The sequence below is a fragment of the Miniopterus schreibersii genome (genome assembly GCF_964146895.1).
Source record: "Miniopterus schreibersii genome assembly, chromosome: 14".
Classification (NCBI taxonomy): Eukaryota; Metazoa; Chordata; class Mammalia; order Chiroptera; family Miniopteridae; genus Miniopterus; species Miniopterus schreibersii.
Genome location: NC_138114.1, coordinates 56,407,684 through 56,424,635, shown reverse-complemented (window position 1 = coordinate 56,424,635; position 16,952 = coordinate 56,407,684). Strand labels below are relative to the sequence as shown.

At 39.5% G+C, this 16,952-nt stretch overlaps 1 protein-coding gene across 2 annotated transcripts in view; it reads left to right on the top strand.

Annotated features, from left to right (window-relative positions):
- SEC23IP (SEC23 interacting protein) overlaps window positions 1–15,833 on the top strand; it is a 31,754-nt gene extending 15,921 nt beyond the window's left edge. The window contains exons 12-19 of one of the 2 annotated variants that reach the window (XM_081158719.1): window positions 237–332; window positions 4,305–4,502; window positions 6,743–6,898; window positions 7,283–7,385; window positions 8,542–8,724; window positions 9,362–9,524; window positions 10,014–10,115; window positions 13,213–15,833. In XM_081158719.1, coding sequence (XP_081014845.1) covers window positions 237–332; window positions 4,305–4,502; window positions 6,743–6,898; window positions 7,283–7,385; window positions 8,542–8,724; window positions 9,362–9,524; window positions 10,014–10,095 — 981 coding nt within the window. In that variant the 3' untranslated portion in view covers window positions 10,096–10,115; window positions 13,213–15,833. Of the gene's footprint in view, window positions 1–236; window positions 333–4,304; window positions 4,503–6,742; window positions 6,899–7,282; window positions 7,386–8,541; window positions 8,725–9,361; window positions 9,525–10,013; window positions 10,137–13,212 lie in introns of both variants that reach the window. The other variant, XM_081158720.1, reaches the window with a different exon arrangement.
- Window positions 15,834–16,952: the final 1,119 nt, after the last annotated feature.

Here is a 16,952-nt window from a genome sequence, read left to right as displayed (position 1 = left end):
GAGTTTTGTACAACACATATTTCCTGTTAAAGAACTAATAGAGTGATTGGATGTTGGGGGGCTAAGGTTTCACAGCCCAAATTAATCCATGACTTAAAATCCAAACAATCAGCTTCTGAAACAATGGACTGGGTTTTAGGTGGCTTTAGAGTTGTCATTTCTTTATAATTTCATTTTTCAATGTCAGTTCTTCTGTCTCTAGACTAATTCATGTGCTTGTTTATGTTCTTTTCAAGCTTATGTGTACGGACGATGACCTGAAGGAAATGGGAGTACCCCTGGGACCCAGAAAGAAGATAGCTCACTTCGTAAAACACAAAGCTGCCCAACTGGTAAAGTTCATCTTGGCCCCAAAGAAAACAAAACTCATCTGTGATTAGTTTGTTTATGTTTTGGAAGTCTTGGTTAATACCATCATGGTTGGGCCAGCTAGTGTGCTTCCAGCCCCTGGACACAGTTATGGAGTGGATAGAAGCTCAGACTTTGGAGTCAGCAGACCTGGATTTAAATTCCAGTTAGGGTAACTGACTACCTAGTTTTCTTGGGACAGAGAGAGTTCCCTAGACAAAGGACTTTCAGTTTTGAAATGGGAACTTTCCAGTGCAAACACTGGGTAAATCCTGGATAACTAGATAAGTTGGTAACCCTGATTCTCAGTTCACCACTTATTAACTACATAATCATGAGCAGTTTGTGTGCCCTTTCTGACTCTTGGTTTCCTTTATTTCTAGAATGGCAATAACACCTTCCTTACAGGGTTGGCCTGAGGGTGAAGTGATGCAGGTGAAGATTAACACCCAGTGGCTTTTAGCTCATTTTCTCTCTTCCGAATCCCTCTCACCTTCTAAAGATAGAACACACACACATTAATCTCATTAATAACCAAAAAGCAAAAATTATTTTTTTAAAAATGTACTGATTGATCAATTTTAGAGAAAGAGGAGAGAGGGGAAAGAGAGAGAAACGTTGATGTACTGTTCCACTTGTTTATGCATCATTGGTTACTTCTTGTATGTGCCCTGACTGGGGATCAAACCCGCAACCTTGGCCTGTCAGGATGACACTAAGACCTACCTGGCCAAGGCCAAAAAGCAAAAATTCTTAACAGTACAAAACAAAACAGCAACAAGCAGCAACAACTAAAAAGCATTTAAAAAGGAAACAACTGCGGGGAAACTCGCTGTTTCATTTTCATTAAGTTAATTTTACAGAGAGTTTTTTTAAATACTTAATTGGAAGAATTAGCACTTAGGGTGGCTATGTTTTTTTTTAATTTTTATTTTTTCAAGCCTCATTCGAGGATTTTTTTCCCATTGCTTTTCAGAGAGAATGGAAGGGAGAGAGGGAGAGAGAGAGAGAGACATCGATGTGAGAGAGACACGATTGGTTGCCTCCCGCAGGTGCCCCAACCAGGGCAGGCAATCAAGCCTGCAACTAGGTATGTACCCTAGGCTGCAATTGAACCCGGGACCCTTCAGTCCGTGGGCTGATGCTCTAACCACTAAGCAAAAACAGCTAGGGCTTATTTTTATTAACATGTCTTTGTTAATAAAAATCCACCTTTGAACTTCTGTGGTTCTTTTTATTTGGGTTACTTCTTTGGAACTTAACATACGCCAGTTTATGTAGTATGACTGTAGTCATAGGACTGATTGGATGTGACTAGCTTAAGCAATTGAGTTAGTCAACATTTTATAAATATATGTTTTGGGTCAGGCATGATGTCCAATTCTTGAGATTTGGAGATGAACTGAAGATAGTGTGTCTAGTTGGAGAGAGTTGACCACAAATGACGACAGGCCGGCCCTGTAGCAGACTGCTGTTCATGCTGTGACAGCCAGGTGAAGGTGGCAGTTCTGGCCTGGGGAGAAAGGACCGGAGGTTAGTAAGGGAAGACTTCCCCAAGGTGTTGGTGCTTCAGCTTGAAGGAGGGGTAGGTTTGGGGGAAATCATCTTCCAGGAGTGGGCCTGCAGCTGAAACAGCAGATGAGCTGAGAGTAGGGGAGGGCAGAGAGCCCTGAAGCCCGAATGGCAGGTGTGGAAGTTAGTATTTTCTCTCATAAAGGAGTGGCTCTCAAACATGTTCTTATGGCCATGAAAATCATGATGCTTTTAAATATTATGGAATGTTGACCTGCTCATTATATCGTCACCAAATCACCTGTTTAGTTTAAATTTTAGTTTTAACTTTAGAAATTTTAAAATAAAAGATTAAGTGCTATAAGCAGCATTATAAAATTTTAGCCATGAGCAAATATTTCTATAATAAATGAGTTTTTAAACATATGACTCCTTCCTGGTTTTACCATTAACATTTGAGTCCATGTACACGTGAACCGAGCACAAGCCTATAAAACAAAAACAAATGAGAAGCTGTGTTCAGGCCCCACAGCACATTCTTGACTTTGCTCTGTAATTAAAGGACCAACAGTGGAAAAGTTTCTATGGTTCTTGAGAAATTTGTAGATGCACTGTGGTTGCCCCAATATATAAATTATGGCGTTATAAGAATATTTTGAAAAGAGTAAAAATCTATAAAGCAGCCTGATTTTTTAAATTCAGAAGTAATTGCCTCTGGATGAGCCATGACGTTTTCTTATCCATGTTGCCATGGATGGCTCTTTGTTTCTTATCAATGACAAGGTGTGCTGCTGGATCAATAAGATAATATGGTACATCTGTAATTAGCCAATTATTTATAATGAGCACATCAAGTATTTGTAGTCTGAATGCTTTTTTCCCCTTTGTAAATTGTCTTAGTGATCTCCATTTGAAAAGGAATCATTTTTAGTATTGGGAATATTAATCGTCAAGTATGTATATGTTGGTTCAGTTTGTTTTTACAATTATCACAGGTGTCTAGGAGAAATAAAACAACAGTCTAAAGTAGGACAGTTTATGATCCAATTAGACAGCTCTCAGCAAATTAGAATAAGTTCTGCAAGTAGAATGGAAGGTATTTCTGAGTGAGAAAGCAAATTTAAACTGAATAATTCTGAGCATGTTCTTCATTTTGGGTGTTAGATTTTATCTTGTGCTGCCTTCAAAGGGCGGAGATAACCAAACTTTCCAAAACAGGATGGTGGGATTAGTTCCCAGCTGGCTGGCAGAGAGTTTTTTTTTCTATAGTCTGGTTGGATTAACCAATTGGACTCTTCCTGATTTCGTAGTAATTGGAATTCATTAATAGATAAGACCAATTTGGCCAGCTATTTTGTTTAGGCATTGTCAACAACGGTTTAAACAGAGACTTACACAGTCTTTGGCAGCCTGGGGACTGAGGTCCATTGAAACACGTGCATGTGGGGAGTGGACAAGTCCACCCGTTATGGCTGTTCACATCCCCTGGCACGCTGCTGTACCTGGGTGTGATGACAAGCCAGTGTGAGCGGGTTTCGTCTTAGTAGATACACCTGTCCTCTGATGCTCCCAAAGCTTTTGTTCACTTATTTATTTATGGGAATAACTTGATCATAAGTATTTGGGGCAGTAAGTTTTGACAATTTTTGCACCTGTGTCATCACAATCTAAAGTAAGTGGCACATCTCTGTCATGCATGCTTCTTTCTAAGCTCCTCCTGCTGTGTAGCTGCTCTTCTCATTTCTGCCACTCTTGAAGGTATTGCCTGTTCTATATAAATGGAATGAACACTGTGTATGTGCTCTTTTATACCTGGCTTGTTTTTACTCAAAATACTGTTTTTGAGATTCACCAAATTGTTGCCTCATTTGCTGTTCATTCCTTTTTATTTCCGAGTGGTTATCCCATTGTACGAAGAGACCACAGTGTGCTTATTGTTCCCAAAATGCTTTTGAGGAAAACTTGTTCATGGCTCCATGCAGACATGATGCTGAATGAAGAGGTTTTTCCTAAGTTACACATCTTTATAGAAATGTGTATTTTAAAATTATACAGCACTTCTAAAATGTCTGTAGTTTAGTTCTTCAAGGAAGAAATTGACATTTTTAAACTTTTTATTATTAAAACTAAATTATATAGAAAAGCATTACAAATAGTGAAGTGATAATTTTTAGATTTAATTACAGCTGTTTTGCTGTATTTTTTCATTGCCTCTTAATCTTTTTCTCTTAAGAATGTTAAAGTAAATTACAGACATGGTATTTCTTTCTAAAATATTTAGTATGCGTCTCTAAAAGGGACATTTCTCTACTGACACAATATCCTTATTGTGCCTCAGAAATTACTAATCATTCCCTAATATTGAGGTAGCATGTTTCATGGTGATAGCTCATAACTGAACTTTTTCCCTCAGGGTTATGTTACCAAATTTTGATATTTCACAGGAACAAAAAAAAACAGCCTCAGAAAAGAAGGCAGTGATGGCGGCTTTGACAAAAGGACAAGAGGAAAGTGCTCAGAAAGCTAAAGAAATGGCTTCTGTCCCCTCAGAGTCTAGTGAGTCCAAGAGGAAACTTCCAGTCGGTGCTTGTGTTTCTTCTGTGCATGTTGGTTATGAGTCTTTTGAAATTGGCACTGGGCAGGTAAGTTTGCACAGTGATGAGGGCTGCATTTTTATGTTGGAATCACATATCTTTATTACATATCTTTAAGTTCAAATATTTATTCAACATTTATGGGAGGTGTAGAGAAAACTGATTTTAATAAAAATTGTGTGCTGCTTTTATAATGTTCAAAATAAGGGATTGAATGTGTACTGAATACACCATCTAACTTTTGAAATTCTCCTTATTTCCGTTTTCCGTCACTCAAGTTTTATGGCGTGCTCTGATAGCCACTAGCAACAAAACTGGTAATAGTTAGAAAATACGCTCAGAATATACTTCAGCTTCTGTGAAAGAATCTTGCTGTATTCACTTAATTTATGTGTTTTTGGTACTTATAGCTCTTTCCTTAGGGAAAAATTCCTTTAAAAATCGGTCAAATAGTTGAGAATGCAACATTTCATAATACATTTTTATACTTTTGTATCTCACTGGCTTTGAAGTCTGAAGGTTTTTTTGGATGTTACTTTCAGCATATTTTTATTATAAATAAGTTTCCATTTTCATAATTGTGGAAATTCTTGAACCAGAACTAACCACCATTAGCTGTTTGAAGAAGGCCTTCCAGACTTTCATTTGTGCATATATTTATGTATATGTTTTAAAAAAATGGGACAGTGCTACATATAATGTTTTACTGAAACCTTATACTGCTGTTTTCAAACAATATACAGTTGGTCTTGGACAGCATGGGGTTTGGGACACCGGCCTCCCATGCAGTCACAAGTCTGCGTATAGCTTTCTACTCCCCCAAAACTTAATTACTAATAGCCTACTGTGGACCAGAAGCTCTACGGATAACAAATGGTCAACACATATTTTGTATGTTATATGTGTTATATACTGTGTTCTTAAAGTATGCTAGAGAAAATTGGAACTGTTATTAAGAAGGTCATAAGGAAGAGAACATACACTTACAGTATTTACCGGGAAAAACCTGTGTTTAAGGGGACCCACGCAGTACAGACTCGTTCAAGAGTCAGCTGTATTATGAATAGATTCCGTGTCAGTAATTACTTTGCTACAACTTCATTTTTAATGACTGCTACGTTGCACTGTTTTGAAAGATAGTGATTTATCCTGACATTTACTTATTGGATGTATTAGTTTCCTAGGGTAGCCATAGCAAAGTATCACACACTGAGTGGCTTAAAGCAACAAATTTATAGTTTCCCAGTTCTGGAGGCTGGAAGTCCAGGATGGAGTTGTCAGCAGGGCCATGCAGAGGAACCCTTCCTGGCCTCTTTCTAGCTTCTGGTGGTTTGCCACGTGTTCCTTGGCTTATCGATGCATCACCCCAGTCCTCCGTTTTCACACAGCATTCTTACCCTTGTCTTCACATCGTCTTCCCTCTGTGCGTGTCTGTCTCTGCCCAGATTTCCCCTTTATAGTAACACCAATTATATTGGATCGGGGCCCAGCCTAAAGACCTTACTTTAACTTGATTACCAGTATAAAGACTATTTCCAAATAAGGTCTGAGGTACTGATACATATCTTTTTGGGGAGGACACAACCCATAACATTGGACATAGAGGATATTTCCAGTGTTTTATGTCTTTTAAGCGATCTAGTGATAAACAGTTTTAAACCAGTTCTCCCGTGCAAATTCTTTATTCTTTCAGTTAAATAAGTAGAAGAAACTTAGCTTGGCCAAAGAATGTACACATGAAACCATTGGTAGTTGTTGCTACTTGCTGCTTGAAGGGCTGTGGCAATTTGCATTCCCACTGGCAGTTTACAGGATTGCCTCTCCGCATCACCCTCACTAGTACAGACAGTCCCCAACTTACTGTTGTTCCACTTAACCATTTTTCAACTTTATCATGGGTTGGAAGTGATACACATTTAGTAGACACCACACTTCTGAGTGTAGAATTTGGTCTCTCAGGCCAATGCTGTGTGGTAGGACACATTCTTGTGATGCTGGGCAGTCTGTGCTGCTCCCAGGCAGCCACCCAATCACGAGGGTAAACAGCACTGTGTTCTGGGTATTGTGTTTCACATATATTATATGAGATATATTCAGTACTTAATTATAAAATAGACTTTGTGTTAGATGATTTTGCCCAACTGTTGTCTAATGTAAGTGTTCTGAACATGTTTAAGGTAGGCTAAGCTAAGCTATGATGTTCTATATTAAATGCATTTTTCACTTACAGTGTTTCAACTTATGATCATTGGAATGATCATGTTTTATTGCTCTTTGGTTCTTTCTAGGTTTCTGTTGTTTACAGCTCATTAGACTTTGAACCAGAGATTTTCTTTGCCATGGGATCTCCAGTTGGTATGTTTCTTACTATTAGAGGAGTGGATCGGATAGATGAGAACTACAGGCTTCCTACCTGTAAAGGATTCTTCAATATTTATCACCCAGTGAGTGAATTGAACTAACTTCCTGTTTTGAAGGAGATGAAGAACTTGTGCTCTTTACCCTAATAGATTCTCAGGTCCTTATTTCTCAGGAATTAATACTGATTTGGATTTTGTACAACTCAGCTCTCTGTTGTAATAGATAGTCAAATATTTCCCAGTGAACTTTTTTCAATAAACCTTTGTTAAAGGAAATAATTCTATTGCTTTGCTTGCAAAGTAATTTTACTCAGAAACTTTAAAGTCTTCTTATAATTACCGGTATTTGAATAGGTGTGAAAAAAAATCAAGATATCTGGTTTGCCAGTTTTTTGTTTTTTTACCCAACTGAGGTATATTACTCAAAATAAAATGGCTTTTTATAAATTTCAATTCTTCTATTTATAGCTTGATCCAATGGCATATAGACTTGAACCTATGATTGTTCCAGATTTGGACCTAAAAGCGGTTCTCATTCCACATCACAAAGGCAGAAAAAGACTTCATTTAGGTAAAAAGCAAATATTATAAAACTTATTTCCTTCCCTTTGTTTTTCAACCTGTTATTTGTAATGAATTGTAAAAATTTTAACACTTAAGTCCGTTGTTACAGAGATAATGTTCAGTGCCTACTGTGTTCAGAACTTGTTTACTGAATATTTGGAGGTGCTATAAGGAAAGTTACAGTGAGTTCCTTGTCCTTGATGACTTTATCCCTGATAACATTCTAATTGCTGAGATACTTAGGAATGGGGGAAGATGGTAATAAAGTGACATGATGCATAGACTTTGATAGAATTTGGTTAAAATCTTTGTAATTGAGAAGCAGAGTAGCATTTGAACTAATGACCAAACTGTCAAGAAATAAGTTCGATGCTCTGAAGTCAAGTGGGCTTTTATTTCCTTGCTAACAAGACAGACTTTTCCTGTTAAAAAAACTCATTGAACATATGGATTGATGGTAATTCTAAGGGGGGTTTAAGTTTCTCTTAAGTCTGTTAATCATGTATATTACTTACCCACAGGTGTAAAGCAGGAAAAGTGATCGTGCCCTCTTATTTAAAAGTTTTTTTTTTTCCTTTTTTTCTTTTTTTTTTTTTTTTTGCTTTTGCCATGCTTTAAAAAAATATTTAACTCTTTTGGAGTTAAAATGAGAAATTTGATACTCAAAGACCTTGATTTCAAATACGAATTATTAGACAAAAGTAGAAAAGGTGAATAGAAGGGGTCAGAGTTTCTTCATTTTTAAATTATAAGTTTAAGTTGTGGTTATGTCACAATCTCACATTTTCTAAGTGGTTTCACTGTCACAGATTAGGAAAAGAGGTCTTTTCAACTTTGTGGGCCCACGTTTCAGCTCACAGTTAGGAAAAGCACACACCTGTGCTTAAGTATACCTTTATGGTATTGAGCTTCCTCTTTTTGGAGAGAGGAAGTTTATAGATTTGGCTGAATCAGGTTTACTCATTACAGAAATGGCAGGGATAAGACGCCTCAAAACGTTTTAACGTGTTGAAGGTTTTGGGTTGAGATACTCCATGTGTGTGTCATTTAAGGGAGGACTGGCAGGTTTCACCTTGCCTTGAATAATGTTAACTTTCTTTTCAATTATGTGGGGCAGAATTGTGCACACTGACTACTCACTTGATGTGTTGTCTTCTCTTCAGAGCTGAAAGAAAGTCTGTCTCGCATGGGATCTGATTTGAAGCAGGGTTTTATTAGCTCTCTGAAAAGTGCCTGGCAGACGTTAAATGAGTTTGCCCGTGCTCACACCTCCTCAGCTCAGCTGCAAGAGGAACTGGAGAAGGTGGCCCATCAGATCCAAGAGGAGGAAGAAAAACAAGTCGATGGTAAGCTTGGTATTTGAGGCCTTTTCCAGCTGTTCCAGGTGTTGTTTCTGAACGTGACCCACAAGTCGTTGAAGGATGCTTTTTGTTAAAGCACAGAGACTCTTCCTATAAAAGAAAATCTCCTATGATGAGCTATACTTCAAAATGCATGTCACCCTTCCTTACTAGGATTCTGCCTGATCGCTGCTGAGCTTTTTACTCTGCAGTATTAAATGTCATTGAGATTCCTAAGGCCAGCGTGAAGGGCCAGAATTGAGAACCAAATTTGTGTTCAGGCCCTGGAAAGATCCACTCCAAAAAACGATCCTTTCTGATGCTGCTGTTTAACCGTGTTGCTATGGACTTTACTGCAATGTGAGGTGGTTGTGCCATGATAGTTTTTCAGATTCTAATTCCATTTCCTTTCTTTCTACAATGCTCCCTCACCCCTTTCTTCACAACCTCTGTCAGCTCGTTGGCTGTCTCTCCTCTCTGGGGTAACCCACCCTCTTCCCCTGGTCTTTGGAATGGGAAGTGAGCCTGGCAGCCCCAAAGTTGCCACCTGGGTCAAGCAATATTCTCACTGAGCCCAGAAGTCAGCTAAAGTCAAAGGGTAATGATAAGGGATTGACTGATACTGAAATGGTTTAAATTCCAGCCGAAAAAGTGGTGGAAAGTCCAGATTTTTCCCAGGATGAGGACTACCTAGGGAAGGTCGGAATGCTGAACGGAGGCCGCCGGGTCGACCACGTCCTTCAGGAAAAGCCAATAGAGAGTTTCAATGAGTATCTCTTCGCTCTTCAGAGTCATTTGTGCTATTGGTAAGTATTTTCTTGTTTGATAACATGTGGCCTCTAGGTGCCAGCATAGGAAGCAGTGTTAGTTCTAGTGAGATGCTTGCTGATGTATCATTTGTTACGGAGGATTAATTTGAACACCCATATATTCAAAATTAGTATTTTCCCCTTTTAGTTTAATTACCCACCAGAAGGCAGTGTGTCACCTGCCTTTGACCAAAGGCCCTCACTGCTGGTAGGCACAGTTTTTGCAGGGATGCCTTTCACAGAATGGGAGTGATAGAGAGGGACTTGGAAAAGCCACCCCTTCTTGTGTCCCTGCTCACCAAGGAGAATTGCAGCATGGCTGAGTGGTATCCAGATTTTAAGGACAGCTCTGAGATTACAACGCTTGACTGTCTTTTGCCCCCCTTAGTAGAGCTGAATAGAAGAGGAGCAGCAGTGTCCCCTTTGAGCACAGAGATTAATTTCTACTAATTGTCTCTTAAGTAAATGTGCTTTTCTTTTTGATAGGGAGTCTGAAGATACTGCCCTGTTATTACTTAAAGAAGTGTATCGAACAATGAACATCAGCCCAGAACAGCCCCAGCATTAACTGGACTTCAGCTCCACTGTGTGAGTTTATCCTTGTTGTGTGTAAGTTCTGAAGTTTCATCCCGGAGTCTTTTTTATGAAATTCATGCTGACCAACAATTTTCCCATTTTTATGTTTCCTTTGAGTGTTGTTTTTTTTAATTTAAAAATTCAGACTAGAGACAGTAAAGGAAGGGAATTAGTGTATAATTTACATTTCCTACTTGTTATAATCGTCTAATTCTACGTAGAATTTGAGCTCTTTGAATTTTAGTTTCTTTTAAAAATAGATCCTCAGGAACATCAGCTAGGAATTCCGTTGGTTGTAGGTAACAGAACCTAAGTCAAAATACCTTGAACAAGTAGAGGTTCACTTTTATTACATAACAGAAAGGGTTCATTTGTTCAGTGATGCCAACAGATACCCAGATTGTCTGCATCTTTGCGCCTGCATATTGGCTTTTGCTGCCTCATAGTTACAGGATGGCTGCCGTAGTTCCAGACATCGTGTCTACATTAAGGTATGGATAAGGGTCGAAGAGCAATATTGGTTATATCTCTCCCTTTTAATTGGAAAGCAAAATCATGTCTAAAAGTTTACTCATGCCCAGTGACTAAGACTGTGTCACATGTCTCCCCACGATCCTGAACTGCAGGGAAGATTGTAAAAGTGACGTCTTAAGCATTTCTAGTCTTCGTAGAGGGAAGGAACAGAAAAGGGGGTTAAACACGTGATGAGCCAGCCTACAGGTCAGCACAATCTATGTTCCTGACCGTCCTGAGATCTGACACTGGCCTGTTTTTTCTTACTAGGTTATGCATCGCTGTAAAAAATAGATAATGTGTTTTTTTAAAGTTAGAGATTTTAAAGCCTTGGAAAGAGTAAACACAAACTGGTGAGCTCCGAATTACTGAAATCAAAAGTAGTTCCTAGCAGTTTTTGATTATCTAATAATAAATGATAAGTTTAGCCTCCACCTTACTTTGTAGAGGTGACCGCTTTTAGTAGAATTTGCTTAGGGCAGTATTCCTATGCATACTCCGTCAGATGTGTGTACACTTTAAAAAAGGAACCTCTTTAGTGAGGTCCAGGCTACATCGTTCCATAGCTTGATGTTTTCCGTCAGCCGTATCGCTTGCACAGCTTTCAGGGTAGCTTGTATAAGTCTTTGTCACTCTCTTTAATAGTTACATAGTAATGCACTGGATGGCTGTATCTCATCTTACTTAGCCAGTTTCCCGTTCATGGACATTTAGATAATTTTCTAATACGTATTAAGGAGTCTTAGTCAATAGAGTAGGTAAGAGGTCTAAAAAGCCATTTTATAATCAGACTCTTGATAGAGTTTTATTAGTTCTTATCATTTCTGATAGTACAATGATAAACTAAATGTAATCTCAAAACTACCACAGTCCAGATTTTCATTTATGAAATAGTCGTTCAGTTGGTCAGCAGATATTTATTCAGTACCTACTATGTGCCCGGCACCGGTGTTCATGCTGGGGATAAGTGGTAAACAACACTGCATTTTTTCATCTTGCAGCAGGTCCTTGAATATCGTTTTGCTCAATGTCCTTTCGTTACAACATTGATGAGGTGTCGTAGAATCTTAACTCTTGTTTATATCCACAAGCTTGTGGTAAACTTGGTTTTGTGATGTGTTGTTTCGCCACAGTTCCAAGAACTTATCCAAGAATGTTAAGTAAGGCTTTACTGTGTCTTCCACTGGGAGGAGGTTGACAGTATAGCCGTACTCTAACCTTTAGCCTGTAAGTGAATCTCAGATGGTGATGGCTTCTGTAGGGAAGATGAGATAAGATGGGGAGCATGACTGGGGTTGCTTCTGGGGAGGGCTTTGCTGACTCATGACATTGAGTTGAAATCTTAATAAGGAGGAGGAGGGCACCTGCTGGTAAGGGAAGAACAATTCACACAAAAGGAGGAGCAGCTGTGAAGGTTGTGCGATGGGAACAGATACGTCCTGTTTGAGGGTCAGAAAGCAGCCCAGTGTAGCCAGAGGGTAGTAAATGGGTGGGAGAATGGAGGAGGCCTGGTGTGAGGGATCTGTATGTGTCTGCATTTTACTCTAGGCGTAATGGAGACACTGAGTGATGTGACTTGGTTTACCCTTTAGAAAGGTTGCTGTGGATGTTGGTTGGAGGGCAGGCTGTTGAGCACAAATGGAGGAAGGGAGACTGCCTGGGGGGGTAGTGCAGAGATGGTCCGAGATGATTGCATTCAGGTCTGTTTTGGAAGTGAGTTGCTGGGGACTTACTGATGAATTCATTGTGGAGTGTGAGGGAAAGAAGGGTCGAGGATGACTTTTGGGATTTTGATGTGAGCAACTAGGTGGATGGTGGTGGTACCTTTTCCTGGGAGGACTTGTGGAGGGAGTAGGCTTTCGGGGTGTGTGGGGGATGAGAATCAGTACTGCTTTGTCAGGTCAGTAATTGGTCGGAAGCACAGAGCTACAAATATTAACTTTAGAACCATCAGCATGTACTTGCCTTTGGAGACACAGACTAGGTGCAATACCCTAGAAGGGTATAGGTGGAAAGGAGGAGCCACCAGTGATGTGGAAGGAAATCCAGAGGTTTGTGATCTCGGGGAAGCTGAGAGAAGACAGTGGTTGGCCTGTCAGGTGCTGCTGAGAGGTCGGGGAAGAGGAGGACCAGGAATTTCAGTTGTCCTCAGGAGGGGGGCTCGGATGTCCATCATTGGTGACCTTGGGCAGGGCCATGGTAGTGTCATGGCAGAGGAAGGTGGGTCAAGGGAGGTGAGAAGTGAAGGGTCAGGGAGGACAGGGTTGTGCTGTGAAGGGCAGCAGAAGAGGGCATGGTTTTGGAATCCCTAGGCCAGTCTTTTAAGATTATTATTCATTCATTTATTTTTTTCAGTTCTAAAATGGTTTTTTCATTTGACTTTATAGTTAAAGAGTATGTTTTAGAGAGGGATTTAACTTCTCTCTAAAGTAATCTTTTTGCCATATTTTGAGTAACGTGCCCTTTAGTCATTGGTTCCACGTGTTTACCTACATGCCCAGCATTTATTTCCTGATCTTTCTGCATCTCTTTTATTGACTTATTTATCTGTCTCCCATATTTCACTGACTTCAGATTATATATTTTCACATTGTAGGCATCTTTAAATTTGGAATGCACCCTAAAATCAGCTGTTGCCGGGATGAAGGTTGAGTTCTTCTGGACGCAGTTTGCATTTTTTCGGCCCATCACTGGGGGGACACTACCAACCTGAGTCTGCTTAAGCTGACTTCTCTTAGGTTTTCTTGGACTGTGCTGGTATTGTGAATTCAGACCACAAAATTTGCAGCCAAGTCAGGGTGGATGTACGAGTTCAAATACCAAGGTATTGTTAAGGAGGAGAGGTGCAGACTTCTTTCCAGCCCTCTGGGGGAAGGGTTATTTTTTACCTTTCCTTGAGACTATAGCTGTTTGGCATCCTTACTTTTTGTGAGGGTCTCTGCCTCCTTTTAGACTTCCTATCCTGGGCATCTTTTCTTCCCATGGTACATAAAATAATGGTGTATTAGGTTCATTGATATGGTTTTTATTGTTACTATAGTTTTTACTGTCTGGCAGTGCCAGTTATTAGTATACCGTAGTCTCGGTGGTGATTCCAAATAAATTTTGAAATGATTTATGTTCCCAACAGTCTCTCTCCACAAAACGAACAAAATTCAAACAATATAGTCCTTGGGTTTTAATAGCACCTATTACCAAAAGGAGACCCTTCATTTCACACTTAATTTGTTCACTGCTCATTGTTTTATTTCTTCTTCTACTTGGTTGTAAAACTTAGGCAAGAACTTATGTTCCTAAAACTGTACTAATACTATGAAGTAATTAATTTAAAATATTAACAATTCTTCCGTACATGGTTCATTCGAGCAGAGATCAATTTTGCCGAATTCTTTTGTTTATCTCATTTATTCCATTCTAGAATTGTCCGTAAGCCTCAGATTAACTTGTCAAAAACTCCCTTTTAATCTCCATACTCACGATGTGGTAAAGGTGACCCAGAGTAGTTATCCTCGCAGAATGCTCCCGGCTGCATGTCTTTCCCTTCCCTCCCTTCCCTGCCTGTCTGAGGACTGGTGCTCACAGGATTTGTTTTTTGGGTGCACTGGACAGCATGTTCTTTTGGTTCAGACAGGAACAGCAGTGCATTATTATGTTATTACTGTAAGTTTGTGAAGTTCACCAAGGATATTTTTTTCTTTTGAAGACTTTGTCTTTCCATAAAGTTGCAGTATAAATTACATTGCTGAGAGAATCCTCAGAGGACATTCCCAGTTTGCCCTTGTGATGGATGACACAGAAGTGATGCACTGACAGTTGCTCAGATGTAATTCTCAGATGTAGGGATTCATTTAGAAGAAAACGTACAGAACAAGAGACAATAGAAACAGTACCACATTTGGACGGTATAGATGAGAAAATGCAATTATCAAAATGATGCAGTTAAAAACTCCTCAGATCAGTTCAGTGCACAGTTGTTAACGTAATGTATGATGTGGGTGGAGAAAGACCTGTAGCAGACTGACGTCGTTTCTGTTTCTTTAAGACCTGCTGCTGTGGCTGTTAGACTTGCACTTTTTAAATGTAGTATATGTTCTTTTACTCAAGTGTGGACTTCTTGAGAAATTAGGAATGTAATTTTTTTTAAATGTATGTTCTACTTTGAATGTGAATTCTTCTGAGCTGCTTTAGTGCAGCCAGCGTTACTTGTGTTTGTTAAGAGGCACTAACCAAGATCACTTATATTCCATCTTGAATCTGAGATTTTCGTGAAGCCTTCAAGCTACTGCTGAGAACATGGCTATGAAGGGGGGTGAAGTGCCCTGACTGCACAGCAGTCCTCTGAGGCTCTCCCAGCACGGCCATGTCCACTGGGGGCCAGTGAGAGCTCTCCCCTGTCGTGCAGGGTGGCTGGCTGTGCAGTCGCCTCATCCTGAAGCTCCAGTTAATCTGAGAACCAGAGGGGTTTTTTTGGTTTTTGATTTTTTTTTTTGCTTTGTATTGATTAATTTCTTTCATACCAAAGTGTTTGAAAGTATGAAGTATACTGCTTCTAGACTATAAATCAACCTCATGAAAAAACTTTTCCATAGTACTTCATTTTGTTTTACTGTAACTTTAAATGATCTTAACTATTTTCCTAATACTTATGTGGGAATGCTGACTTTTTTTCTGTTGTTATGCAGTAAAGACATTTTACACTGTTTACATAGTTCTCATGGAACATAGAATTTTTGAAAGCAACATTTGATACACATTTTTGTGTATATATTCTAATTAGTTTGAATAAAACAGTAACATCAATGCATTTTTTTTAAAGCATCAAACTTCTGTATTTCTCTTGTCTTCCTTAAAAGTATTCCTACGAGTTTGGCATTTATTTTCATTGTGAGTACACGCTATACGTTAACATATAGCATTTGCTCCCAATAATAGAATTAGTACAGTAGAATTTTAGAGCTGCAATCGACCCCAGACAACATATATTCCAAGCACCGCATTGTATAGCTGAGGACACGGCACTCGATGCCTTTCTCAGATGGCTGGTGGCAGGTGTGGGCTGGACCAGTTTCACCGACTTCCTTCTGTCTGCATTTCTCACACCAGTGCTACTACTTCTCACTTGTTTTCCACGTGACTTCCCAAAACTGATGAAATTCAGAAAAATGAGGTTATTTATGTATATTTTAATAAAATCTAGTGTGATTTTTCAATTTACAACTGGTTTTGTCTGCATTATTCAGCCTGTGTCTTCTGAGCATTGGGCAGAGGGGAAGGAATACTTGACGACTGCAGCATCCATGGAAAAAATGGGTACCAGCTGAGTTTCAGGAAATCCTGTGATTTTAAAACACCTAGGAAACATAGAGTCTTTTGGTGACTCTGTGACATTTATATCGCTCCTCAGTTTCTGACAAAAAACAAACAGTGGGTTCCTGAGGGCAGAGTCTCTGTTTATTACCATATGACTCACTATTGTAATCACCACACCTGGCAGAGTTTGGTCACATAGTCACTTTCCAAATAATCGTTCAATAAATGAATTTTAAAAATCAAAAATCTAATTTAGCACTTGGATGAGACCTTGGAAGACTGTCTAGTTCAGTAGTTTACAAATTTAAAAGGCAGCAAAACCCTTTTTCAAATGAAAATTTCCACCAAATTTCAGTATGTGAACTAGATGAGAGTATGGCTGCTGAGTAGAACTTGACACCACCCCCTTCCCTTTTCCCAGGAATGGCTCATCCCCTCCCGGAAACCAGCCCCTGATCTGGCTTAACACCTTCATTTTCCCCAGGAGGAAAGTCAAGTCTAGTTATTCTGGATTCATATGGACAGTTTAGGACAAACTCTAAACTTTGCAGTGTCTGAAACTGAAGGTCAGAGTCGTCCTACAGCTGATGAAGATGATGACTTAGGCCGGATTTGTTAGCGTGGTGTTTAACAAGAGGTACTGCTTTCCATGTCTGACAGACCTGAGTGTCTCTTTTTCTTTCTTTTTATTTTTAGAATAGATTAAATTAAAATTTTCCTGATCACCATGTATCCCTCCTATACCCTTTCCACCTTCTCCCCACACCTGTGTGTTTCTTGAATCTCAAAACCAGAGTGTTATTATAACAAGTGGAAACGACACAAATTATATTGAGTTTTGAGGTAAGTCTGTTATTGCAAAGGTGTGATCTCATGCAGCCCTGAAAATGAGAAAGTCTGAGAGCAGCTACCACTCTGCTGGCGGGAAGATCATACATTCGCAGCAGTCACTCACAACACCTGTTCTGACTACAGGTAGAGGACATCCTGGAGATCAGCCCTGGCCCAGGACACCGGGTGATTGGT